Below are 27,399 nucleotides of genomic sequence, written 5' to 3'. Positions count from 1 at the left end.
CCCTTCTCTTAATAGCTCTGCACTTGGAACTCAACAGTGGCATTGGCTGCACACTACAGCTATGAAAGGGCTCAGACAGGCATTTTAACAAATACTCTCTTGACTGACTTTACACATCTCTCCATCTCTAATACTTTTCTTCTTGGCCATTCAGCTAAACGCTCCTCTCAGCAGCAACCTTCTCTTTATATCAAGCTCCTACACTAGCACGCTCTTTACAGGAGAGAATTTTATCATCCTCACCGAGCACCACATTAAACCAACTGTACAATTACATCAAAATCAGACAAATTTCACCTCAAAGTGAAGGACTATTCAAGTGCTTTACTTAATGAAGAGAATAATACCACACTGAGATTTTTTTTCCCTTCAGATTATTTCCTTTGAAATACGATGCAATCTCTCTTCAGAATTAATGTATTCACTGATTTCAAACTACTAATACTATTTTTCACGAGTGCGTTTATCTTCCAGCATACTGAATGGTTTGTACTGTACAGCATCTATTTTTCATTAATTGGATTTTATTTTTTTAAATCATTAGTAAAAATTTGACAAAATAAAGTAAATCCCTGGGGGGTCTTTCCTGTATCTTGGAACTGTTGTACACAGCATTCAACGATGTATTACAATATGCTACAAGTACTTCTAATATTACTTTAGAAAGCCATAAACAAAACATGTTTAAATCATACTCTGTCTCATCAACAGAAACCATTTGCAACTGCAGGACTGGGAGCTAGGCAGAGCCTAGAGCTGCAGCTGGAGCAGGGCTGCCAACGGCAGGGGTAAGACACAGGGCATCCCCCCGAGAGCTGTCCCGTTTGGGCATGGCTGTGCCCACCACGGGGCTGCTCAGCCAAGGCACGGGGTGAGGAGTGTGGCAGGGACCAGAGGTAAGGGAGAGACAAAGGCATTACAGCAGGAAGTCAACGCAAAGGAATGCAGTGTGGCATGACACATATAAAGGAAAAATAATCCACTTTAAATATCAGCCACCACCTTAACTGATTTGGTCACACTTCTCCTACTAGTTAAAAGTTACCAGCATTGCTGCTTTTAAAAATAAACTCACAGTTTCTTTCTAACTCTTGGCCAACTGCAGGCTGCAAAGGAATTCTTCCTCAATAAGTAAACTTACATCTCTTTTTCCAAAGTCCTTATATCAAGTGCGTATATCTTATAAGATATACGCACTTGATATAAGGCTTATGAACAATGAAAGCTTATATCTTTCATTGGATCAATTCAATTCATACAGATTTCAAGTCATCATAAGGTGACCGCAGTTCTCCAAGTACTCTTTCCAAGCATGCTAGATATCCTGTATAGCTGTATAGTACTTCTTCTTTACTAAATGCCCTCTGAAGTATTCATGCCATTTAAACAGCAGCTCTACACTTAGTACTGAGGCTGTTATATCATCCCTTGTATTACAACTCTGGTTTTCTTCCTTAGAGGAAGCATCCTTTCCAGATTCTAAAGAACTGTATGTTAATTAGTTACAGTCTCTCTCTTACTCTCCCCAATATCTAATTGCATAAATACTAATGCAAAAAATACTAGAAAATACTCCTATGAACTCCGTGTTTAAATCTACCTGGATGGTCTCTCTAGGGATACCTTGAACGTAATAATGTGGTTTGTAAGGATACCTTAACACTGAGACAAAGATAAAACAAGGAGAAGTGGTAGACAGAACACCAAGTACACTAACCCTAATGAGCAGTAAGGCAGACAGTAGCAAGAGACCTGAAGCCCTGAGTCACTGATAGATGAACATTAAAGGAATCACACAAGCACAACCTTGAGAAGGTTCACACAGACCTTCATAGCTGGTAAGAACAAGAGAAACAATATGTTTATCAGTCTTATGGGAAAGAACAAACTTATTACAGAATATTTGAAAGGCACTGAGAGACTGTGTGGAAAGACCAGCACCTGGAAAAACCCAAGGTCAAGGCCAGTGACTGTGTAAGGGCCCTGTGGTGTGGGTATGGACACTGGAGATACCTTAAATAATAGCATGAGCCTGAAGTATCAGCAATGTGAGCGTGCTTGTGAATCAAGGGAGTGAGGGTGTTCACAGTTCTGCTAGCAAATGTCAACCCTGATCAGCCAAGAAGAAGGAATAAGCTTGTGCTGCCTGTGCTGTTCATGTTTATGTGAGTGCTGCCTGCGTTTATCTTTTCTGCCGCTCTTGTCTCTGTGGCTACCCATGTGTGTATTGCGTGTGCACATCTGTGCAATACATGCACAGCCTTGCTAGGGCTGGGGCTGTAACCTGGAATAGCAGCAGCCTCCATCTTAACAGACCTGCAGAAGAAACCTCCTGAGCTGAAATCCATGGGATTTGGCTTCTTTTACCACTCTGCAGTCTTCCATTTTCAAGAATGAATTTTAATCAGAAAGTTATTACACTGGGGTAAGAATACTCTTCCTGAAATTGCAAGCTATTTATTTTATAAAAGTCTTTCCATAACGTCTGGTATGAAGAATTTCTTCTTTTAGCCTTGGAAAGAGTTAATTAAAGTAATAATATTTGGGAGAGCAAATATACAAAGGGTAAAGTATCAGGGTGTATCCTTCTCATTAAAACTACCCACTGTCCCATTAACAAACATGTTTAGGAACAGGAGACAAACCAGAGGTACTCGTTTCAATATAGTTTCTAAAATAGTTCTGTATTTTCTAATGACTTAAGAACAGCATGAGCAAAACCAAGACACCACATAACTCTGACCTTCAAGTGGTACAAATCAGCACCATTTCAGCAGCACAAGGGCCACAAAATATCTCCAGTTTCCTCCCAGCAACAGCAGCATCACTAGAAGATTTCGCAAGGAGTCTCAAAAAACCAAAACATATATTACATTTAAAACACAAGACATGATACAATGCTTACAGTGCAACATCTTCTGAAAGATTCCTCCCCTGTGACCTGAAGTCTAACTGCTGTCATACCTCTATGACCACAGTTGTTTCACGTCTTCCAGGGAGGTACAGAACTGCATCTTGCAGTATCAGGCCCCTGAAGACAGCCTCAGCTTGTTTGCTACTAATACTTTCCAAATAAAATAAAATAGAATTTTTTGGAAAATAAAAGAATTCTAACCATCTTCTCACACTGATCATCCAAAGTTCACAGTATAACTTACTTGTTGGAAAGCGAGGTAAGAAATAAGGCTCCTATTCATTTTTCCTTCAGCACCTATGGGCATTTTTCTGAGCTTGGGTTAGTGCACAGAAAGAGAGGTTATTAAGAAGCAAGATGAATCCCTCTCTGCACTATTTTCCTCCTAACAACAGTGCATTTTCAGTTGAAAACTTGAAAAATGGAGTGTGAAAACATGTTCTGAATACTTTATTCACTTCTCCCTTTACTGTTGTTTATAACATTTTACACATTTCAAAAGAGCTCAAATCTATAGCTCTCGCTGAGCTGTCATTAAGTATCATTAATGCAGAATTCTTTTCACATCATCTTGATCAGTGTTACTGCCCTTTCCCTTGTGCTTAACTGCTAAAATTTACTTTGCTTCCAAAACTTCAATAAGCATTAATTACATCACAATTATACCTCAGGTTTATTTTTATCTATCGGATTTTCAGTTTTTCACCATTTGCAGAAGAAGGAGAGGATAACAAAATATGAGGCTCATGAAGGAAACCTAATTAGGGTGTAGATGCTTTGCAAGTTTCGACAAGCCTTAAGGCACTGCAACACACATCTCATCTAATCCAAGCATTTTGTGAATGCAGCAAAACATTTTTCTGATCATACTGAAAACTGTGCTCACATAAATGACAGTCACAAATGGATTTAAAAGTAATAGCCTGTGGATACCTTCTGAATACTTTTGCTTTCCATCAGAAATGGTTTTGCACGGAAAGTTCAGATTAAGTTTACAGTCCATATTCACCTAAAAAAAAAAGCTATTTTGTGCAAATTTTGATTTTAAGAAGTTGGTTTTTTCCCCCCCAAGATCTTTAATGTTCAATATTATATTGAAGAAACCATAAAAGAGGGATTCTCAATGAAGATGACCTATAAAATGACAACTTTATGAAAACACTGCTTTTTCTACATCCACTAAAAATCTAAATTGAAATCTGAACCCACGTGCAAGATACAGAAAACCGGATGAAACAACACATGCTTCCATAGCACCCTGTAAATTATTTTGTTATTCTAAGTCACCACTTTAAAGCCAATATAGAGGCTCCGGGTGTTAGCATACATTCAGCTTCAGAGGACTTTTTGATTGCTGATGTTCATAACCAAGTAGCTGGCTGCTACATTTGGTTTATACAGAACGAAAACACATCTGTCTCCAGTGGTCTTCTAATCTACCTATATAGTAACTTCAATAAATTTAGCATGTTTCAAAAATTGATTTAAAGAAAAAATAAAACTGGCAAACATACAAACCAAGAAACTACACCAAGCATCAGCTGCAGCAGTAAAAAAAAGAATTAAGAGGAGGAAATATGAATCAAGATACAGACATTTGAAACTTGCTGGAAGTCAAGGAACAGATGAAAGTTAAATCGATGAAAAAGTTAAGCAAAGATCTTGAACAAATCTGAAGCAAAAGCAGATAGGAAAAAATTAGCCATGGCCTTTTCAAAAAGCTAGCATGGAGAGAGCTGCAGGAGAGTTCAGTAATCAAGATGGAAAATGAAAAAACAGATGTCACATCTGCTGTTAGAAAAGGTGTCAAATGGACAAAGATCTACAGTAGCCCGCTTGTGGGAAGGAAATTAAAGATGGGAATGAAATCATTAGCATTACTGCAGAAAGGTAAGGTCAGATGACAGAGTTCATGCTACGGCATGATGTATTTTGGCTGCTAGTGAAGTATGGAGGATTTTAAAAAAAAGCAATGACATTCACAAGTGATGGATTTCAGACTTCGTATAGAAGGGACTGCTGAATGCCAGTGAAGAGACGTGTAAGGTGGGATGAAAGTATGTGCCTTTCAAAAGCTCCTCTCTAACTGACATGAAGTAGCACTAAGACAGCTGTACTTACACAAAATCTGAAGTCACAAAAATAATAAAAGAAAGTCTCCTAGACTTTTTGTTGCTTTCATATCCTTTGTTGTTAACACACTTGAATCTCTTTCAGGTTTCATCCTCTCCCTCCAAGAGAGGCTAGGAAATAACTTACACCATTAGTCCATCAGGCTCACATACACAATCAAACTTTTAATAACAAATTCAGGTAAGGATCAGGGACCTGATGAGGCTTCTGCAGTACAGTCACGATACATACACTTGAGTAGTTGTTCTTCCTTCACATCACTGAGATGCCAGCCAAATATTAAATCTCAACTAAGTATCTGCTACTAAGCAATTACATTATCTTTTGGGAAGGGAAAATTTATGAAGTGGGAGAATTATTAAATAACCACTGTGAAAGTAACCACATGATTCCTTTTTACTGTGAAGCAGTTCAAATTTTTCCCTAGCATTCTTTCATGAACAAAGGACCGATGACTTGCACCACTGACAATGCGATAAATTCCCCAAAAAATATTAGTGAGAAACCAATGGCTGAAATGGCTAAAATAATATTTATCTATAACACTTACCTAAATTATGCCATAGAACTTCTCCATGTAGTGTGAATTTAACTAATTACACATTTTCTGCTAAAAAAAAGCCTGAATCATATTGCCACACAATACTAACAATGTAGCTTCTTCATGGGTCACTGGATAAGTAGATCTTCTGATCACTAGACGAGCTTCACATGACCCAAGAGAAAGGAGGTGGTTCTTGTCTCTGCTTGGATGTGACAAAAGAGCAGGACTTGACATACTTGCCTAACTATTACTATTACAGCTTTTTCCTAAGCAGCAACATCTGACTGTCAAGAATCACAGACATAAAAGGTGACTTAGTAATAAGGTAGAGTAACAGAAATCCATTCAATCCGCGTGGCAGCCTTATCTTATGTAGCTTGTATTAATTAATAGGTAAAATGAACTGGTATCTCAAACTCGAATGCCTTCTGAAGTGAGGATGGAGGATCACCATTAACCACAAGGTTAGCGAGACAACAGGGAGGCAAACAAGGTTCTACCAAAGTAAATCCTGAACTCCCACCTATCACCTTCCTGTCCCTTCTTCCCTTTTAAGTTACATCTCCTTTAGATTTGGATATTAGGGTACTAAACTGTTGCTAAGACCATTTCAATACTTAAATGACGATCAGGAAACTGAATACTTCATTGTGTACAGAGAATTTACCATATGAAATATTTTTCACCTCAAATTATTAAACCACAAATACAGAATCTGAATGTGCATGCAATAACTGAATGCACTAAGGTAGCCCTAAAAACTAGACCCATATATCACAGTACCTGAATCAGAAGACTTTTTTTAAAAAATATATTTCCTTCTTTTTGACATACTACCATTCTTTTTTAAATTTCATTTCATAAAGGATAATAATTAGGTGTAACGTGAAAAACACTCATGAAGTAATTAGGTTATAAGAAACTTGTCATTTTTCGTAATTGCAAAAAATGCCCATGATATTGATGATGTGGTCAGTCCTGTTCATTTTGCCTGCCTCACTTTTGAAAAGACACATTCTCTTTTCATAGTATCTCCACAGTTGAAATTTTTTTTAATGCAGGTAAATACCAGATCAGTGTCATTTGTTCTCCTTGGCATTGTAATGATAAAGCTGTCTTAACAGACCAGCTGATGAAGTATTTAATCACTGAAGTCTGATGTCAAACATATAAAAGCGTTAGTCAAAGTATATGAATCTGCTAGTGAATAGCAGATGGATTGGAAAGTCGGTCTCTCCTTCCCTATTAAGCTGCATCCTTGAAATTTGATAGCATTGCTTTCTGTAAAATTGACTATGATTTCACCTATAGCGCAGGAAACAATTTGTTTGCAGCTGCTTTCAAATGCAACACTTCACTAAAGAAGAGGTGAGATTTTTTTGTAGATGTCAAATGACCGTAACAGGACTACAGGAGCAGACTTTCAAATTAGGCATGTGAAGTACACTGACTTTAGCTGGAATACTTCAATGCCTAAACATAACTTGAAGCTTTCAGAAATTCCCACCAAATTATTTTGTTTAAATACAAACCTTAACAGATGCTGGAATACATAGCACTAATCGTTAGCCATCAGTGGATAAAGTCAAACTGGATAAAGTCAGCATTTGCAGAGCAGGTCAAAAAAACAACACTTTTTAATGCTTTGGAAATTAGAAGCTTTGAGTATAAAGCAGGCCTTTAATAACACAAAGTCCTGGGATTTAACATTTATCCATTTTCTGGAGAAATCCAAACCCTTCTCACAACAATTAACAGAACAATCCCTGAACTCAAAGACAGCCAGCTGTATTCCATATGACTGGTACATGACAAGGTCAGAAAACTCTACTTTGGTCCATGACAAGTAACACAGAAGCAGTTTGCAAACTTACAGTCTGCAACTTAAAAGTTTTTAAATGCCAGAGAGACGCCAGACCGCAGATACTGACGTTTTCAAATTACAGCCATGTAATTATATGACACTATCTCAACAATTCATTACATGAATTTTGCCTACCTGAAATGTAACATTGAATGTTAGGCAAGTGGTAGTCTGAAGATATTTTAGAGACATTCTTTCTCTTCCCCTTCCCCCTAACCATCTTCATTATTTGTTAGAGCAAATATGTCAAGCACTTTCTTTTTGTGAAACAAACCCTTCCACTGAACACTGCTTAAAAAGAAAAAAACAAACAGTGCCCACCAGAGTTTAAAGTTGTAAATAAATCACTGTCACCAACAACTGGTATTGCATAATGCTTGTGTTATCCAGCTATTTACATCTGAACAGTCCCCCTGTGTGCAATATAGTCTTGAAAAAAATCAACAAATTTAAATGAACTTGTACTATACTTAAGTACTTCTCCTCACCGAGAAATTTGTATCACAGTATCCATTTCTGCACTTCAGTAACTGAGGTTGAAATTAACTTACCCTATGTTTTTCCTTTACTTTCTTCCTGTATTCTTCTTTGTCAAATTTGTCTTCTTCCCGCAGAATCTCTTTCACTTTATCTAAGTTGATGCCACTGGAATCATCTTCCTCATCTGCTTTCGCCAAACTGGATTTTTGCACAGGTGGCCACTGCTGCACTAACTGAATTATACAGTCAACAAGAAAAGTAATGGTTAGGATCACTTATTCCACATCAAAGTTTTGAGGTGTTAAATACTCCAATACATCGTTTTTCTAGACTAAACAGAAGAGGCCATTTGCAAAGGTGACAAACAAACAAAACTTTTGCACAATACAAACCCTGATAAGTTTATTTAACATCACATTCAGTCAAAAATGAATATTTGAAAATAGCATCTGCATTACACCATATTACTGTTTAATGGATTCACTTGAGCATCTTCCCCTGTTTTTCTCCCTTTGCCTAATAGAACAAATAATTTATAATCCTGCTGATCATTTTGGGAGAAAAATCATATTTGCTTTCAAGAAATGACTCTCCTGAATATATGCAACACAAGAGAACAAAACACTAGTAAATCTAAACAGTACGTTTTCTTGTAAACATTCAATATTCCACCATATTAATTGAGAGAAAACCGAGATAAGCTTTCATCACACAGTGCACGGAAAAAACGTAACTGCAGGTTCATGTTTTGGGAGAAGCAAGGAGAACAGCAGTGGAGGGTTTTATTTGTTATTGTATAAAACCAGGATTGGAAATGTTTGATGATTCGAGTCTGACTTGTGGATGACATGCTGAACACATCCAGCTTCCCTTAAATATCTGAAACTCTAAAGGAAAGACAAAGACTACATACTCACCAAAAAAAATCCCCACCTATCTTAATAGCTTAAACTTGTGGTATGTCATCACCTGGGGACAGCCTTTGCAAAATCGTTCTTGCTTATGGATTGGTAGAGTAGTAATTTAAAAAAAGAAATGACAGCATGTCTTTGAGATAATGCAAAACCAAACATGTTTAGGACTCCCTAATGCACACAGGGTGTTTTTCACCTTAATACTGATAAACCCAACCTACTGTTCCCACTTCCTTTCGTAAAATGGAGTTTGCGTACTTGTATTTCCTAGAAAGATACATTTCTTAAAGGAGTTTTACTTTATCAAAGAGAAGCACATGGAGCAGAACAGTAAACTGTGAAGCACACTTTTACACAGCTCAGAAAAAAGGTAGGAACAACATACATCAATGCAAATGTTATGTTTCCTTAAATAAGGTACCCCTTCTCTATTGTGCTGCTTTTCTAACTACAATCTTTGTGCTTCTTTTTTTTCTCTCCATTCTCACTCCTTTTTGCTTCATTGTGTAGATTCATAAAACATTTGTGCATGTATTTTAAGATGAGACAACTGCTTTAAAATATCTTTAAAATATTTAAATATATTTAAATATAAAATATTTAAAGATCATTTATAAAGAAGATATAACCTCTAAAACCTTTTAAATTTTGTCTCATGTCAGTAATTATACACCTATAGTCCCTTCATCTGCAATATAAAATGCTTTATTTGGTCACAAAAGTAAATTATATACTTGTAAAGGTGACCTCTCTTTCAGTATATGTCTTGCTGAACTGAATCTAAAGTAAAAAAAAAAACAAAAAAAACCAAAACCAAAAACAACCACCTGCTTTTTTCTTAATGCTGGAAATGGAAGAACATACACTGCATCTGAAGCTTTGAAATCACATTTCACAAAGGTTTATGCAGTGTGGAGACTTGCTAGTAAGGTTATTGCCACAATGAAACCCTAGAGTTACTGGCACCCACAATAGTTCCCTTTGATACAAAAGCAATCCATTTTTCCAGGTGCTATTAAAAGTTCCAATTAAATTACTGGAAAATTTCAATGCACTGTTACATCACCACCAGTAAGCAAAAAATTGGTACTTCCTTAGCTTTCCTAACAAAACTTTTAATCTAGAAATAGTGAATGCTGGGAAGAAAACCAAGAACTTAACGCCCATACATTAACTCAAGACTTGGGGCAGCTTTGGCAAATAGCTACAGGAAAATTGTTTTACATTTCTGCAAGGAAAAAATAGGCTGTTGATTCAACCTGAAATTGAAGATAACAGGCAGAAAAGAGGTGCGGTTCTGTACATCCACTAACAGCTCCTTTGTATCTTACACATACAAAGGTGAACAGAGGCGAGTGCCCAGCATTCCTCTTTTTCCCAATGGAACTGAATTCTAAATGGAAGCTGAGCAGTTCTGCAAAACTTAAACCCATAACAAAAACCACACACTTTTGAGAAGCATTACCTTTTTATATGGATATAAAGTAGAAGTATTTTTGTCTTTATATAAACTACAAATTCAGTTCCCGCCAAAATACAGTTATTTTGAATTGATCTTACCTCTCCATCTTCAGTAAAAACTACTTTTGTATTGACTCTAAATTTCTTCTTCAAGATTTTTTTGGCTTCTTGGGTTTTAGTTGTTTTTTTCTTCATCTTTGATTTTGATGTATTCTGTATAAAATAAAATGAGATTTCTTATTATTTTTTCCAGTCACAGAGTATATGCTTTAAACTTTCTTGAAAGCAATTAGATGTATTAAAATGTAATTCCTAAAACACATGAGTAAGAGTAATTTTCAGTAAAAATGAGCTAACAGACCTTTTCATAAAAGTGTTTTAAGCTGGCCTTATCACAAGGAACTCATTTACTCTGATAAAAATTATGCATAACTTAAATCCTGTCGGCAGCAGGACACCCGACTCATTCAAATCTCACTAACCTTTCTGGGGTAAGGGCACTAGATTCACCAGTTTACACTCTTAGCAAGCCTCATCAGACAAGAAATCCAGTACAACTGACCAAAGCCATTAGCTACAACTGATCAGATACCATTTTCATCTCACTTGTCATCACACCGTCCCCAGGCACTGCAGCACACCAGCTTGAGTTATTTTTGTGTCAATGAAGGCCACAAGTGGCCATGCAAGAACCTTCCTATTTCATAGCTCTTGTCCCTTGCAGTACCAGCAGGGTGCGGAACATCAGTGCTAGGAGATGTTAAGCAAACTTAGCATTAAGTAACATTCAGAATCACAAAAGTTATTAGCATCACAGGAAGAATGTTGCAGTGAAACAAAGTGGTAAAGACACAAGGGAAACCAACAAATGAGTCAGTAGAGATTCTGAAACCTAGACATTAACAACAGTTTCAACAGGTTGAGGTTGTTCTTTCCTGGCTATCACTGAGAAAGCAACAGCGACCAGAAAAAGCAAATACCAGCAAAACAGTATCCCTGTACAAAAACCACACTGATACTGAAGTTACATTTATTTTTTTGTGCTGCAATCTTGCTGTTAGAACAAGAGGTGAAGAGGTCACTTCTATTTTTGACAGCAATTGGAACATTTATCCAGAGTCTTTTCACAAATTGGAGGTAGTTTGCAACTCTGGGAGGACCATTTCAATCACTTCTGTAAAATGCAATGGACAATAAATTGTCACATCCACAGATGTGATACACAGATGTAAGTTTCACAGAGCCACCCATCTGGTGGCAACATCATGGAACCAAAGAGCATGGAGGATCCCAACCTCCAGCTCTTCTTCTGAGAGCCCTCCTTTCAGGAACAAAGGCCCTATGTGTTTCAGGCATCTAACAAGACACAACCCACACAGAGGACATTTCAAGCAGAAACTGTCATTGCAGAAGGTATTTTATAGCACCAGATATTCTGTAGGACGATCTGAAGACTCCATAGGAGAAGACCCACAACTCATTTATCATTCGGTAAAGACTGCAAACCTCCACTACTCAGGAAAAAGTGCCTGAAAAACAATCACTGAACTGTCTAAACTTCTGATAAATACCAGGAAGTGGTCAAAGCAACTGGAGAGAAAAATAAAACCTTAAATTTCTTTTCTCACTTTTTTATTTTGGTCATTTTTAATCAGTTTCATGTTCTCTACCAAATCCACTATAAAAGGAAGCAAAAGAAATTAACTCAGAAAGTCACTGTCATTATGGTCAGCACACTAATGCACAGAAATATGAACTATAAAAGAGAAAAATTACAGTCTTCCTAACAGGAAAAATGGTTTATGACAGCTACAGCACAGTTTTATGAAGTAATGACCATATCTATTATAGAAAAAGTAACTGTAGCAGCACTTACATCCTCAGTCTTGTCATACGATTTTTGTTGCACTGTGCAGTTACTACTACCAAGGCACACCTTCAACAGTTCAGAAAGCTGCACTATTCCTTAACTCCTGCCGCTTATCTTACGAGCATAAATTGAGAGCCTGCGTAAGCATAAAATCCTTACCTTTAAATATGGACTACTTGGAAAAGAACAGGAATTGTCTAGATGAACAATTTAAAGAGAAGTACTTCGAGGTGGTACGATGCTACTTCTCACTACCACAGCATTTTCTTCCACCAGTTGCTTTTGGGTTTTTTGGTTGGGATTTTTTTGTTTGTTTGTTTTCTTCTTAAATAATCTTTTATTTCTGCCAGTATTATTGGTACTAGTATAATATGCTAATTAAAAAAAAAGGTGACTGAAAGTTTCGAATTGGTACAATATTTTGTAAAATTATATTTAAATGTGAACCTCAGCTGTTTACATTTCTTGGTTTAAAAAAGGTTTTGTGTTTTAAGAAAGAGCACAAATATCCAATGGGCTGTCTTTGCATGCATACACAGTCAATACTTCCAGTTGTACCTTTTTCCCCCCGCCCTCCTCTGTGTGATTTTGAGAAATATTTTGATGCTGCGAAGTATCACGGAAAAAGATGGAATAGGACAAAATTTCCAAACAAAGAGCAGGAACAAGAGGAGGAAGAAACAAATGGTAAGCTAAATTCCCCCACTATATACCTAAAAAGCACAGGATAAAATCAGTGTGTGAATTTGGCAGATTTACAATATGCAGCATTAAGAAAAGGTAAGAGATCAGAATTTTAAAAAACATACAGGAGAGAGTATTAGCATAAAACTCTAAACACCCCATAGATAATTAAACTGTTTTTTTTATTAGGACACTCATTGCTTTCTAAATTGAAAATGCTTCAATGAGGATGGCTGTCAAGGCTCCCTCAGTTTCAGACACCGTCTCCTGACCGACCGTCAACAGTTCAAGACCAAACAGGCTCAGATAGCAAAACATTTTCATCACAGATGTAGGCACAATTTTACAAACTACATGACTTCACTTTTCAGCAGAAGTAGCCCAGGAAGGAAGTTGGATTAGCTAGTACAGTGGTTTCTGACACCTCCCTGTCCCAAGGGAGAGGCTACATGGTCCAGGAGAAGAGTCAGGCAGGTCAGCCATGGGGTGTATGTATTTCTGGGGTCCCATAAATGCAACTTTGGTCCTCTCCCAGGGACCTCCTCTCACACTGTTCTGGAGTCCTTATGTAGTCCTAAAGTCTCTCTTCTGCCACCTAAGCCTCTCCCTCCATATGACTCCAGTATCATCTTTCAGAACATCTGCCCCCCAAGTCTCAAAGCCTCTCCCCATATTCCCTGTCCCAGCAGCTGCCACTCTATCTTGAACATATCTGAGCTGAGTGTTCCTCCAACTGGCTGCAGTCTTGGTGCAGGATGGGTCGTTTACATCCACCACAGCTCCTGGCATCCTCCCCCATCCACGCTATCCCTGTGACCCCCTCACCCAAATACCTAATGCCACCACCTGTCTTTGCTTCCACCCCACATCTGAATGGCTACATTGAAGCATCAAGTCCTCACCAAGCAGGAGTCTGATTCATCCATTGTAAGAAGCATAATACCAATGCATAGCAGACCTCAGGCTTTCCTAATCTTCAGTGCCATCCTCTCAGTTCCCTGCACTTTCAAGCCATTATGCTTTCTCATTCCCCATTTTCACCTTTTGTACTAGAAGATACCTAACAATTTACAAGCAGCAGGTCGGCATTTAACCCACATTCTTGTAGCTTCATCTGTTCTTCACAATGAGTTCACCATATCAGCAGACACCACCAGCTGCTGGAGGCTGCCAGAAGATCATCTCCATCTGTTAACCTCAACTGCTGCAAATGCAGCTGTGGCAGGAGCACCGACTCCTCTCTTAACTGCTCAGCTAACAGCTGAAATCTGGGGTCACAGGCTTTGCAGGCAGAAGCACTGTCACACCAGCAGACAAGAGAGGACGGAGGGTTTCTGCTGACACACCTGTCCTTGCCCTGGTGCCAGAGCAAGCCACCAGCCTGGGCACTTTACAGTGAGCTGAGGGGGCGTAGCAGCTCCCCACACCAACTGGCTCGCTCAGAAAACGTTGTGTATCAAAACCTGTTCAACTAACACCTACCTCAGTAGATCCATTTCTACAGCTGAATTATACCATCAAATAAGCCATTGACTGAACCGAAGTGGGCATGCATGATCTGGGCTCAGGTTTCCATGTTGCTGTTAGATACCGAAGGGATTCTGCAGTTGAACTCAAGTTGGTAACACAAGTTAAAGCATCAGCTGGTGCTCATATGCTTCCATGACAGTGAGAAGGGGCTGCCTGCTACCCACCAGCACATACATTTTGCTCTGTGCCCTATAAAATCGGCCGACAAAGATATGGCAATAGTTAAACTGATCAAACAAGATCAGAGTGATAATCAACCTCTTTAAAATGGTATATACCAGTCAAGCATTAGAAGTTAAGTCACATTAGTTTATAAACATTTCATAAGACTTGGGCTCAGCTGCAGGGTTGGGGGACGTTCTGTTGTTACTAATCAAAAGCCTAAATTTCTTATTCCTTTTGCACATGCCAGATGGCTTGCTGGGTTGTTTAATGAGTTAGAATAAAGACTAGCTCTTAAAAGCACAGAAAATTCAAACATTTTGATACAGGATCAGAAACGATACAGCTAATCTGCAAGTTTTTTTCTGTTTTTCTCAAAAAGGAGAGGGTTTTGTTTTCTGGCTTAAAAGGTCTGATATTCTTTGCTGGATCTATGACAAAGCCTTTCTAAATTAAGATACTAAATTAAGTATCTTAATTAAAGTATCTTAAGATACTTTCTAAATTAAGACAAGTTTAAGACATAAGATTTACTATTTTTCAATATTTTTTTTTCATAAAAGACAGGGCATCGGAAACAAATGTCAGTAAATTTTGCTATTCTAACATGGAATATTTTTTATTATTAATACAATTTTTGAAGTCAATAGTTTAGACTGAGTATGTAATCCTCTGTAACTCAGGATCAAAGCACTTAGCATCTGTTACCCAAACACACTTGCTTTGACCTTTGGACTGTTACAAATCATCAAATGTAAAGTTTCTTTGTTTCTAGCTATAATTTCCTTGTTAATTTCAACTCAACAAACCTGTGAAAGCAAGCACAGAATATTGACTAGAGAAGGCGCCTGAAGGCAGGAGTACCTTATTGTGGCTGAGTAAAACATTAGTAGAAAAACATGTTATAAACCATTTTCCAGTCCTGGTAGCTATTACAGGCATTACTGCTTTTCTAGGGCTTTAGTGGGCTTTTTTCCTCCCCCCTGCTTATCCTTTACAATTCTTAGGAAGAATGGTGCTGTACCTGGAAATATTTTTCAGTCTCTCCCAACATCATTACATTACTTACCCAGAACTGAACAGTAACCACCTCTGAGAAAAAAGAACCGATGCAGTACTCAACTTCACACACTGATTTTGTATTTCTTCAAGAAAGTGCCCACAACAGGAGCAAGTATTATTTTTTGTATTTTCACCATGTATGGTGAAATTATTTTTGTATTATCACCATGTATGTCAAACCCCCTGGCAAGCTACTGAGCGTAGACTCAGAAGTCATTCCCCACAAAATAAGACACAGGCCAGATTGAAACTACCAAACTTCAAAGACAAAGAAAAAGGCCATCTTTATCCCCACGCTGTGGAGAGCCCACAAACATGGTTTGCATCTGGCAGGCACTAAGAAACTTTCAGAAGATTGAGTACCCTCCAACCACAAGTCTAAAGCAGCTTAACCATACAGCATTAGCTCCCAACTCCATAAACCTCCCAAATTCAGCCTATGAGGCTTTGATTACCTACAACAGAGATAAGGTTAGAGGAGAGAGAAACTTTCACTCCTCCTGACAAACACCTACCCACAGAAGCAGCAGTGAGATACAAACTTTGCATCCTGTACTGAACTATAAAACCTAAGAAGGAAAACATCAAGAGAAGCAAAATAACGATACTTAGTTTAAAAGTCCAGTGCATATTACTTCAAGCACCTACAAAATTCTAAACACCAACAGCTTCCTCTTGGTAATACAATTAGACTCAACCAGCCATCTGTCTTACCATTGAGTATGAAAGACTGGAGGAGAAGAAGAAATCCTAGGAAGCGGCATAACCACAAGGAGATGTATGGATGCTGCTTTCCCTCATGATCTGTGGTAGCTAGGTGGTCTCTTTTCATTTCCAGCCCACCTCTCTGTAATGACAGCTATTTCAGTCCTTCCTGATTTCTGCTGTCTGCTCACAACCCAAGGCCCCTTTGTGCGATCAGGAACACCAGCACAAGCCAAAGCAACTGAGAAACAGCAGTGCAAAGCTCTTCAAACCATCCCTCCATTTCCACAACACAACTCCCACAACCTCTCCTAGGAAAACAAGCTTCTTTTGTTGGGCGTGTTGTGTGTTGGGGTATTTAATGTATTTTTAATGTAATACAAGTGAAGCTGATTTTGTTTTGTTTAAGTATTCTTTTTCTTTTTTGATTAAGTGTTAAAAACTAGGAAGCTTAAATTCACCAACGCTATCCAACCAACTTGCACAGTACCTATATACATCACTGAGAACAGCTTTTACCATAACAATTATGAAGATATGGAAATAGGTTGGTACTCAAAAGACAAAACCAGCATTCCCTACATGTTGTTCTATTTGCTTCTCTATGAACTTTTAAAACACATCAGTTAAGTATCAAGATCAACATGATCTTGAATTTTTGAAGTGATGGCTTAAATTAAAAGGGTAGATTGATGGGGTTCTTGTTTTGTGGCGTTTTTTCTTCAGTGTGTGGGTGTTTGTGTTATTTTGCTTTTTTTTAACTAGTGTCATGCAAGGTTTCAATGAAAATACTGAGAAAGAACAAAGTCAAAACTGGTGGCTCACAACTCCTTACACTATTACAGTTTAGCCAGGGAAATTCTGGACAGCTGAATCACTTGCTACATCTATGCATTATTTACTTTTTAAACATACTGAAAGAACGTTGACTTTGAGAGAGAGCATTTTCTAGGGTAGAACAACCTACAGAGGGAACTGAACATGGCTTTTACAGTAGCAGTTGTGAAGATAAGGATAAATCCAGGTTGGTATTCAAAAGAAAAACAGCACTCAGCATGCAGAATAGCATAGATAAGAATCCTTTCACAAATCACAGCAACAGGAGAGGAAAAACAAAAACTAGAGGAAATAAGAAAAGCTTCTAATAACCACTGTTCAATATTGTTAACCACATTATGGACCAAGACCACAAGACCAGCAGCTCACCACGCTATCATTCCCGTTTAAATTGCCCTTCAATTCAAAGAAACAGCAACAAATAGAAGAAACCATAGCAAAGACAGAACTGTACTATGGCAACCACGCACTTAGATGATGTTTGCCTTTGGTTTTGATTACCATTAGGACAGAAGATCACATCTGAATCTGAATTTCATTAGAGTTTTGTGTTTGGGTGCAAGTGTTTGGTTAGAGAGGATGTCTCAGTAAACATTTATCTTCTAGAAAACCAATTAAGCCACAAAAATTGAAAAGAACTAAAAATTAAAATCTCAGAATTTAACACAAAATGCAAGAGTGAGGATTAAAAAAACTACCAACTTACAACTTGTGAAAACAACTGGATTCTTCTGCAATATATTTACATGATGAGCTTGGTTCTATGTTTAGACAGGTATTTGCTAAAATTCCTTTTATTTAGAGAAAGGCATTGATTTAGAAGATCATTTTTATCTGTATATAGACTACGATAGCAGAAAAAAGGAGAAAGAGTCACCGGTAAATGGCTCAATGCCCAGTATTTCTCCCCAGCCATAGACAAAAAACAAGCTTAAAGACAGAAATCTTTATTAAATGGTTCAAGTGATAAATCTAACCCCCATTTTTGAAACCACATAGCAGTATTTCTCTAGAATATTTCTAAAACACTGTAAACAACTAAAATAATTTTCTACTGAATTATTATGCTTTTTTCTATGAATGAATGTATACTCCATGTGATACCTGACTGTTCTTTCCAGAAGCTGCTATCAAGACTTAAAATTTGGAGTTTTGGCAAAGGGTAAACAGAGACAGAGGCTGAACATTCTCTTCCTAGCAAGTCAGTAAAAAAAGCAAAGATAAAAAAAAGATTATATAGCAAAATTTAGATTAAATTACTGTACTTATTCTGTGAATTACAACTTAAAAACCATAACCACCTAAACAATAGCAAAGACACCAGCATTTTCAACACAAACTCTCTTTGCAGGGGTTCCTTACATCAGTAGAGCTGCACTTCCAGCTATGAATCTAGATGAGAGAAGATTTTTTTTATTTCACACATTTCTCTACCCCCCATTCATGTTAAAAGGTTTACTGCTGCTTTAACTGTTTCCTTTTGTTTCTTTACAGGTAATTTAGAAATGTCTGGGTACCAACGCCTGCTCCTGAAATACAATTCCCATATCCTCACAGCAGCATTTATCATCTACAAATCCAAATCCAATCCTGAAAATTTTTTAAAATTACATTTATATCCTTCCATCCCTGACAAAAATTTTCACTGCTTTCATTTTATATATCGAAAAGAAAGAAGGTTTATATTTTATCCTGATATAAAAACCCATGATACCAGAAGGAACCATGAATGAGCAGCACTGCACAATCAGTTTGTCATGGTTTTTTCCTCCCTATCTTTTCCTCTCCCTCTGCTTGCTTACGGTTTTGGTGGTTTGTTTTTTTTTTTTTTTTTTCTTTCTTTCTTTCTTTCTTGTCTTCTATATATATCTCTGACTCCTCCACAGAACAGGAAGATTTTTAAAGAATGCACTAGGGAAGCTTCCCAGCCCACAAAACAAACATTTGATTTGAGCACTATAAATTCTGTAATTTACACACAACTCCAGTATCTGCATATGACAACCATCAGGTTTTGTAGCTGACCTGCAAAAATCACTGCACCTCATTTTCAAATCTTTAAGATTATTATTTAAGTAGTAAGGGGAAAAAAACCTAGTGTATCATTGTAAGATCTAATATCAACAAAACCACTTTGTTTAAGATACTTGTGAGTTACAGTAATCAGACAGTATCTCACTCTGAAAGATGTCTCTACTTAATGCACTGGACCACAGAACTTTTCAGTACAGCTATTGCATTACACTGAAAAATATCCACTACCTGTGAGCACAAGCAGCAACGACATCCCTTTCTAAAGCATTAGGCCTTTAGTGACAGAAGACCATGACCTTCTCATGCAGTTTATTTAAAAGAAAGGTGTAACACAGAATAGTAAACTACTTCACATATTTCTAGGCAAAAATGTAAATTAAGTTATAATTGAGTATGCCTGACTAAATGAAGATAAAGACATTCCAGAAGGCTGTAATTCAAAGCCAAACATATTAACATAGCTTTTGTTTATTCTTGGGGTTCAGATTAGCAGAAAAATAGATTTCAAAGGAACATGTACAAGCCAAGATATCCTAATAACCCAAAGACTGCCTCAGACTCAAAATATACAAGTATACAATAATGACTAATAACACTAGCAACTGCAGTGCCGGATCAAGACATAACATGTTTTCATTTCACCCCTCCCTGTCATTCCAAGGTAATGCATCATTACAACACAACCTTCCTCTGGGAAAATCCAACAGAAAAACACAGCAACCACCGAATTCTCCAGCACTTCTACAGCCAGAAGAAGGACATGAACTGCTTGCAGTCATCCTAAGCTGAGGATTACTTCTTAGTATATGAATGAGTGTTCCTCATACAATGTCAATTAACAAGCAATAAACGTGATTTTGTTGACTGCTATCTCATCCTTCTCATTCCAGAGCTTCCATTTTTGTGAGCAAAAGGCCATCACGAAGATTTTATTTCCAGCAAAACATGGCTAATTATAAGTAAGAGCATGGACATGTCTTTGATATTGAACCAAATTACTTCAAATGTAGCCATCATTTGTCTGTCAACTGGGAAAAAAAAATGGATTGAAACAAACACAACAAGACAATCAACCAACAAAACCAACCCAAACCTCTAACACATTAATGTGGAGTCTAGGAGCTAGAAAACCTGCACCCGAGTTGTACCTCTTGTTCTATTACAGATCTCCAACAATGACAAAGTCGAGTTCTTTTCTCACTTTCTAGCAGGTGAAAGATCCTGCCTATCCATCCTCCACTAATAGTTGACATGAACCAAGGCCCACACTCAAAAACGGGGTTGAGGGGAGACAGGTAGGAAGGGAAGAGGAAGGGAAGTCTGCCTTCTTTTGGATGAAAAGAACCCTTAAGCCTCTCAGGTGCGCTGAGAACATACTACATTCTGGAACTTGTAATTTTTCAGTCTCCAGAAGAACCAGAATTGCCCCTTCTCTCCCAGATTGCACTTAATATCTTAGTACGAGACAGTTAAATTGAGATATTCTGAGAAATGTAATTATTGAATGATACAGCAAGAAGGCAATGCTTGAGCTGACATTTAATGAACTGAAAATTTGGGGCCTTTTTAGTTGAGGAATAAAGATCCTTTTTTTTAATGTGACTGTATGTTCTAGTAGTTAAAACACAGTTACCCTAAAAAAACCAAAAACAAACCAAACACACCCATACACAAAAAAACCCACAAAAAACTTTTCTGCATAATCATTGAGGCACCCAAGGCTTACATAAATGCCATAACATCATTAAAATTATAGCTTCAAAATATTCTGCAGGGGAATCTTAGGTCAAAAGGTGAGATAAGACAACCACATATTCATAATGTTTTTCTTTAAGGGTGAATATATTTTACCATCTGCAAGCAGAGGGACGTTCCCTTTCTCCCTCAAAAGCTACCACACGTGGCCCCAGGTACATAGCACAGCTGAAGCTTCTTAAAACATCTTGTTCACTACATCACCCTTATCTGCCAAAGTTCCTTTGCAAAGATATATATATTTACCTCAGCTCTCTCTCTTCTCCGTTTTGCACATACTAAAGCCAAAAATTATGCCCATTTAGTTACCACACCAGGATGATATCCTTCACAGGTTATGATCACAAATAGTAAAGACTGCATGTATTTTTTTAAATACCCAGAACTGGTTTTTATTCATTTAGGCAGTATAAGTTTTTCAACAGTAAATTACTGCAATAACCATCATTACTTTTTAAAGAGTTTTATTTCATCTGTAGATTGACATAGATGGCACATACTCCTCCTTTAGAGGCCTCTAAATGCATTTCTCTCAATGCACAAGAGCTGACAAAAGTAAAAGCATTAATCTGGGCATGGAACTACTGAGGCCACTGAAGAGAGAAGAGGTAATAACAGCTGGCAGTCTGTGAGGGTTTAGCTTCAAGATGAGGCTTATTTGAATTTAGCTCCCAAATGGGGAGTGCACAGCCCACCTCAGAACCATATCAGGGCCCCCCACAATGTCACAGAGCAAATGAACAGCTTGGCATGGAAGATGAACTGCAGCGAAGGCAGGAGCACAGCAAACACGAGGTAAATACTGAAGGAGGGGAAAAAAATGGGGGATAAAATGAATGAGTTGTTCACATCCAGCAAGAGACCCAAGAAGAACGCAGCCAGTTTCTTCCTACCAAATATCAGTCATGGATAATCTGGAAAGATATAATTTCCTAACAACTAAAGGCTGATGGAGAAGCCACAATAATAACAACAAACATAAAAAAATTATATATTTTATACCTATTATTTTCCTTCTCTAAAAAAAGGTTGAATATTTTGACTCCTTTCTCCATGCATTCAGTACAGACTACAAACACTGCCAGAAGTGGTATTGCAGTTCCTGCGTGCTGCTTCTCTTTCAGCCCCTCTCATCGCTGCCCTTTACTAGCACAGGTCCTTTCCTAATCCTGAGAAAAGCTGCTTCAAGGATTTAAAATTGGCAGAAAGCTACCATTAAAGACAGCTGCAAATCGTATTCTGCTGTCTTTGCTCCCAGAGTCAGACAAGCACTCCTGCAAGCTTGTGGAAGGGAGCAGAGCCAGCGATGCAGGGATACGCAGCCCTTCAGTAACAGCCAGCCAGCATCTCAGCCATGCTGCAAGACGGAAATGCAGCTTAAATAGACTTGAGAATCTAAGCAAGAAAAGCAGCAAAATTTACTCTTAAATCAGAATTGAGAGCAGCCCTGAAGATTTGGGGGTGCTGGTTGACAACAAGCTCAACATGACCAGGCAATGTACACTTGCAGCCCAGAAATCCAACTGTATCTTGGGCTGCATCAAAAGAAGCATGACCAGCAGGTCAAGGGAGGGGATTGTGCCCCTCTACTCTGCTCTAGTGAGACTCCACCTGGAGTACTGCATCCAGCTTGGGGGTCCCCAGCACAAGAAGGACTTGGACCTGTCGGAGTGAGTCCAGAGAAGGGTCATGAAGATGATCCAAGGGCTGGAGCACCTCTCCTGTGAAGACAGGCTCAGAGTTGGGGTCACTTGGCCTGCAGAAGAGAAGGCTCCGGGGAGACCTTGCAACAGCCTTTCAATACTTAAAAGGGGACTTAGAAGACAGACGGGGACAGACTTTTTAGTAGGGCTTGTAGCAATACGACATGGGGGAATGGCTTTAAACTGAAAGAGGGTAGATTTAGATTAGATATTAGGAAGAAATTCCCTACCATGAGGGCGGTGAGGCACTGGAATGGGTTGCCCAGAGAAGCTGTGGCTGCCCCATCCCTGGCAGTGCTCAAGGCCAGGCTGGATGGGGCTTGGAGCAACCTGGTCTAGTGGGAGGTGTCCCTGCCCATGGTCATGATCATTAAGGTCCCTTCCAACCCAAACCATTCTATGATTCTATGATTTTAAGGTACACAATGAGAATCTCACACATCAATACACATCCGGAAAAGTACATGTACTCTCTGGATTCCTGTATAGGAAAAACATGCACATGTGCCTGGTGCCACTGCCATCACAAGTATGCAAAGCACACAGAGCAACACTGCTCTCCAAATCCAGTAAATCATGATGAGAAAAGTACTGGGAGGTCCAACATCTGTTTGAATCGGCACAGCCAACAGGACTGAATCAGACTGCTAGGGTTTTGCTTTTGTTCCACTACAGAAATGCCCTGGGCAAAATCCCTGCCTAAAAGTATGCCCACTTCAAGTTGTACAAAAAAGTTTGATAACTGTAAGCATAGCTACCTATAGAAACAGGTACTAAATCTCAGAGCACTAGGCAATCACTTGTCTTAGGGCTCCAAAATTGTCTACCTTCCTGTAAGTTGTGAAACATCTTGCCTTTGAGCTGAAAGCCTCCACACCTCCTTTCTTTGCAGGAGTCAAGTATTAACAAAAGGTCAAATTTGTATAGCAGTTTACATAATTAATATTTTCAACCTGCTTTTTAAAAGATTAATTAAAATCATACACATCTCTTTCTCCAGCAGAAGCAATTAAAAGTTTGTAATTGTTTCAGCAATATGTATTCAGATAGACTAAACACTGCCTAACTCCCAGCGCTTAATCATGAGACAGAGTTAAAAATCTGTTAAAAACAAAATGGGAGGGCTCAGACCAAATTTACAAGTGAAGGACACACTCTGGCCACAGACAGCTGGTCCCAAACAGCCCTCCTCGGGGTTATGCCTGCAATTCAGTTCAAGGCCAGTCTTGACTGCCTTATAAATGCATGTTGCTAGAATAGAGTGCTCATCAAGGTGATGTTTCACTTAGAACGGTTATTACTATTTTCTCAGTCCTCCTTACTCCTCTAGGATTCTGTGGTGGTTTGTCAGAAGTTTTCAGTTTTACAATTCTTAGACTGATGAAAATGACAGACCGATAAAAAGCCAAAACACTCATTTAAAAATACTTCCAGCTGCCAGGATACAGTGACCAAAATGTAGTAGGCAGATATGCTGAAGAAGTATGCTAAGATTTTTTCTCTGTTGCTTCTGAAGCAGTAGCAAAGGTAGAAATACCTTCATCACTTCACACAATGGCAGATTTCAAGAAGCTTGCTCAGTTTAATGTCATTTTCTTTCTTTTGCTTTAAAAATAGGGCAATTAGGTGTAATTAGGTAATAATCTCTTCCCCATCCTCATGCCCAGGCCAAGTCCCTTGAAGGCACAAGCAAGGAGACAGGAGTGACATTACCATTTGAGCTGTAAGTGCCAGACCATTTGCAAGAAAAGGTTCAACATTTGGTAATGGAAGATACTTCTGCCATCCAAAGAAATGTCTCCAGTCTTCCCAGTGGCAGTGCAGTGAACTGTTGGGAAGTCTGTTGCAGGATACCTTGGGTACATAGGTCAATTGCCAGACCATACCAATTTAAGCAATACAACCTATATAATACATTCCCTTCCTGAAGCATGTTTATGAGTACTGCCAAAAAAACTGTAAATTGTCTGTTCTCAGGCTTAATTCCCATCCTTGTAATTCACAGAATGTGGTCTCCTGAGAAATCTCCCTAAATTAAGAAGTTCTCTGCTGACAGACATCTCTTGGCTGGACTTCCCTGCACTACCACCGAAGAATTATCCCATTAGAGCCTTAGCTAAGCTCCTGGGCACACACACAAACTGCTATATTGCCTTAAGTGAAGACGCAAAGTGGAGCCGTCAGGCATACCAAAGCCTGTAATACCGCGGGGACAGCTTGTGTTAGTGCAACTGGGCCAACACAATGCAAGCATAACCCCTGCCCAGGTCTGCCCCCTGCTCATTCTCAATCCACTGAGATGGAAAAGCCCATTTAGCTCAGCTGCAGCAACTTTGCACATTTTAATTCAAGAAAATTGGTGCAATGAAGAATCAGGAGTTTGAAAAAGTAATCTGAAACAGATGACAAAAAAAGCAGGTTTAGGCCTAGGAATCTATTATTACTACTTAAAAAATAGTTTTGCTGACAGATCTATCTTACAGGTAGTCTATGGGTTAACATGTTGGTCCTATGGACATCTCACTAGATGTCTCCATTAAAAAAAAAAAAAAAATAATCTAGGTAGGTAGCATAAGAGATAAGGGAAATACTAATCTCTTACAAAAACAGTTCCTGAAGCAGTTTCAGCGAATGCATGGGTCATGTACAACAGATGACAGTTGTTCAGTTAAGAATAATCAGTCTGAAAGTCAAGATTTCTAGGATGGTGAGAAATGTTTCCCATTTCGATTGCAAGTGTTTTCACATTCTGCCAGGAGCCACTCATTGATCACAGCTGGAAGAATCCCAAATACCACTTATCCAGAAAGTGCACAACTCCAGAATGTAAAAGCAGCTGGAGAGAGATTTAACAGCAGAGAAAAAACTGGGAAAAGCAAGAAAACAAGAACAATGGCAGATCAACTGCCAATGAGGAAAATGGATTTTAAACATATGCATTCACATTGAAATATCTTATTCTAGATTAAACAAAAACATTCTCCTAAAATTTTTCAGCATTCAGATTCTTTCCTGAGAAGACCTCACACATAAGAAACACTGCTGGGCACGAAGACACCTGCACTCTCCACATTGCTAGTGAACTTTTTCCATTCAAAACAGTAATCCAAAATGGAACCACTTGAAAGCAAGGAGTAATTTAATTCCTTCGTCTCTAAAGTATTTTCTGTAACTGTGATAATGCAGTCAGATACTGCTGCCGCAAACAGACCAGTTTGTAAGAACAGCCAATGTGACCTTCTGCACAACAATGTATATTACTTTCAGATAACGCTTACAGCATTTCATACATATATTTTTTTCCAAGTCAAAGATCATATGTAACAGGAAGAAAACTCAAGGAAGTACGTTTTCCTACTGCATCTATAGAAACGGAGGTTATCCCACTGTATTGCTGCATAGATATTATTTTGAGTTGTTTCATAAGGGAGACAATACTATGACTTATGCCTACTCCAGTAGGGAAAAAAAAAAAAAATCTGAAATGCTTTTACAAGCACTTTTTACAGTGCTTCCATGCTTGAACAATACAGCTTTTCACAGTGCCATAACTTTTTATCATACATTCAACAGATTTTATTCCTGTAGCCATTTACAGAAATGTGGGTAAGATTCTTTTTATCTATCGTTTTCAACTGCTCTGAGGAAAAACATAAAAAAGCATACTCAAGTTTAGGCTAACATAGACAAGCAGAGTTTGAGAGATCATTATGGATAAAAGGTAATCTTTCATTTCAGTCTAGCAAGCAACTCTCTCTTATGCTTTGTCTAACATGAAACTTTACAAAGAAAGTAAGGACATTTGACTGATTTGTTTTTAAATGGAAAAAGCAGTTCAGGGTATTCAGTGTTCAATAATCAGGATATGACAAGAAGCATGATAAAAAGTTCACACTACGTTGCACAAGCAAGCTGCTTTCAAGGACATAACCATAATACATTTTCTATCCATTTAGCAGTTCCCAGAAGATAACTGCCATAATTTATTACCTTATTTATCTACTTTGCTGTTTAGAACATCAGAAGGTTTCAGTATTTAGTAGAGCTACGGGAAAAATAATGAGGCAGCTACAGGCCATCAGTGCTAAGAGATCGATATTTTAGCTAGGGAAAATGTGGAATGTTCAGTAATCAAAACTACATATTACACAGAGCCCATACACCAGTAAATATTTCTTCTTAATATATTTCATACCTACCTTTAATACAAGCTTATGTAAAAGAGATTATTAACTTTAGAATCCATTTGCTCACTTATTTACACTGCTTTAATAAAATTTGTTCTGGGAAGTCCCACTCATTGCTTAAAATAAAATGTACAGGAAAAAAAAAAATCGTACTTTTACTTAAAAAAATAAATTCACCCAGTAACCAAATTAAAAAAAAAAAAAAAAAAAAACAAACAAAAAACAACAACAACCAGCCAAAACAAACAAAAAACCCACACCCCAACCAAACAAAAAGGAGAGAAATATTTCTCCACCTTTAGTGGAAAAAAATTGCTGAAATTGGCAGCAGGTATTCCCATTTAAAAAATCTTGACTTTGAATATTCAAGCTGAAAATGCGAGCACACTTCCCACAGCAGAAATAAATTCCTTTTCCATGAACTTTTGCTCAATCAGGTTTTACTTGTTCATAGTTTCATGGATTGCTAATTTTCAAGGACTGTGGTTGAGACAGTATCGATTTATTTTTTTAAGATTTGAGGCTATTAAATCCTTCACATGCAAAATTATAACACTTGA

The 27,399-nt window shown here is 38.0% G+C and overlaps 1 protein-coding gene across 1 annotated transcript in view; it reads right to left on the bottom strand.

Annotated features, from left to right (window-relative positions):
• Positions 1-27,399, bottom strand: part of DDX10 (DEAD-box helicase 10) — a 192,216-nt gene that overhangs the window by 70,620 nt on the left and 94,197 nt on the right. The window contains exons 14-15 of the mRNA XM_055702317.1: positions 10,410-10,523; positions 8,007-8,168 (exon numbers count right to left, since the gene is read on the bottom strand). Of these exons, the coding sequence (XP_055558292.1) occupies positions 8,007-8,168; positions 10,410-10,523 (276 nt within the window). The remainder of the gene's footprint in view (positions 1-8,006; positions 8,169-10,409; positions 10,524-27,399) is intronic.

Source organism: Falco cherrug, chromosome 2, assembly GCF_023634085.1.
Source record: "Falco cherrug isolate bFalChe1 chromosome 2, bFalChe1.pri, whole genome shotgun sequence".
Taxonomy (NCBI): domain Eukaryota; kingdom Metazoa; phylum Chordata; class Aves; order Falconiformes; family Falconidae; genus Falco; species Falco cherrug.
The sequence above is the reverse complement of the archived record's forward strand: the minus strand, read 5'-3'. Positions and strand labels throughout refer to the sequence as shown.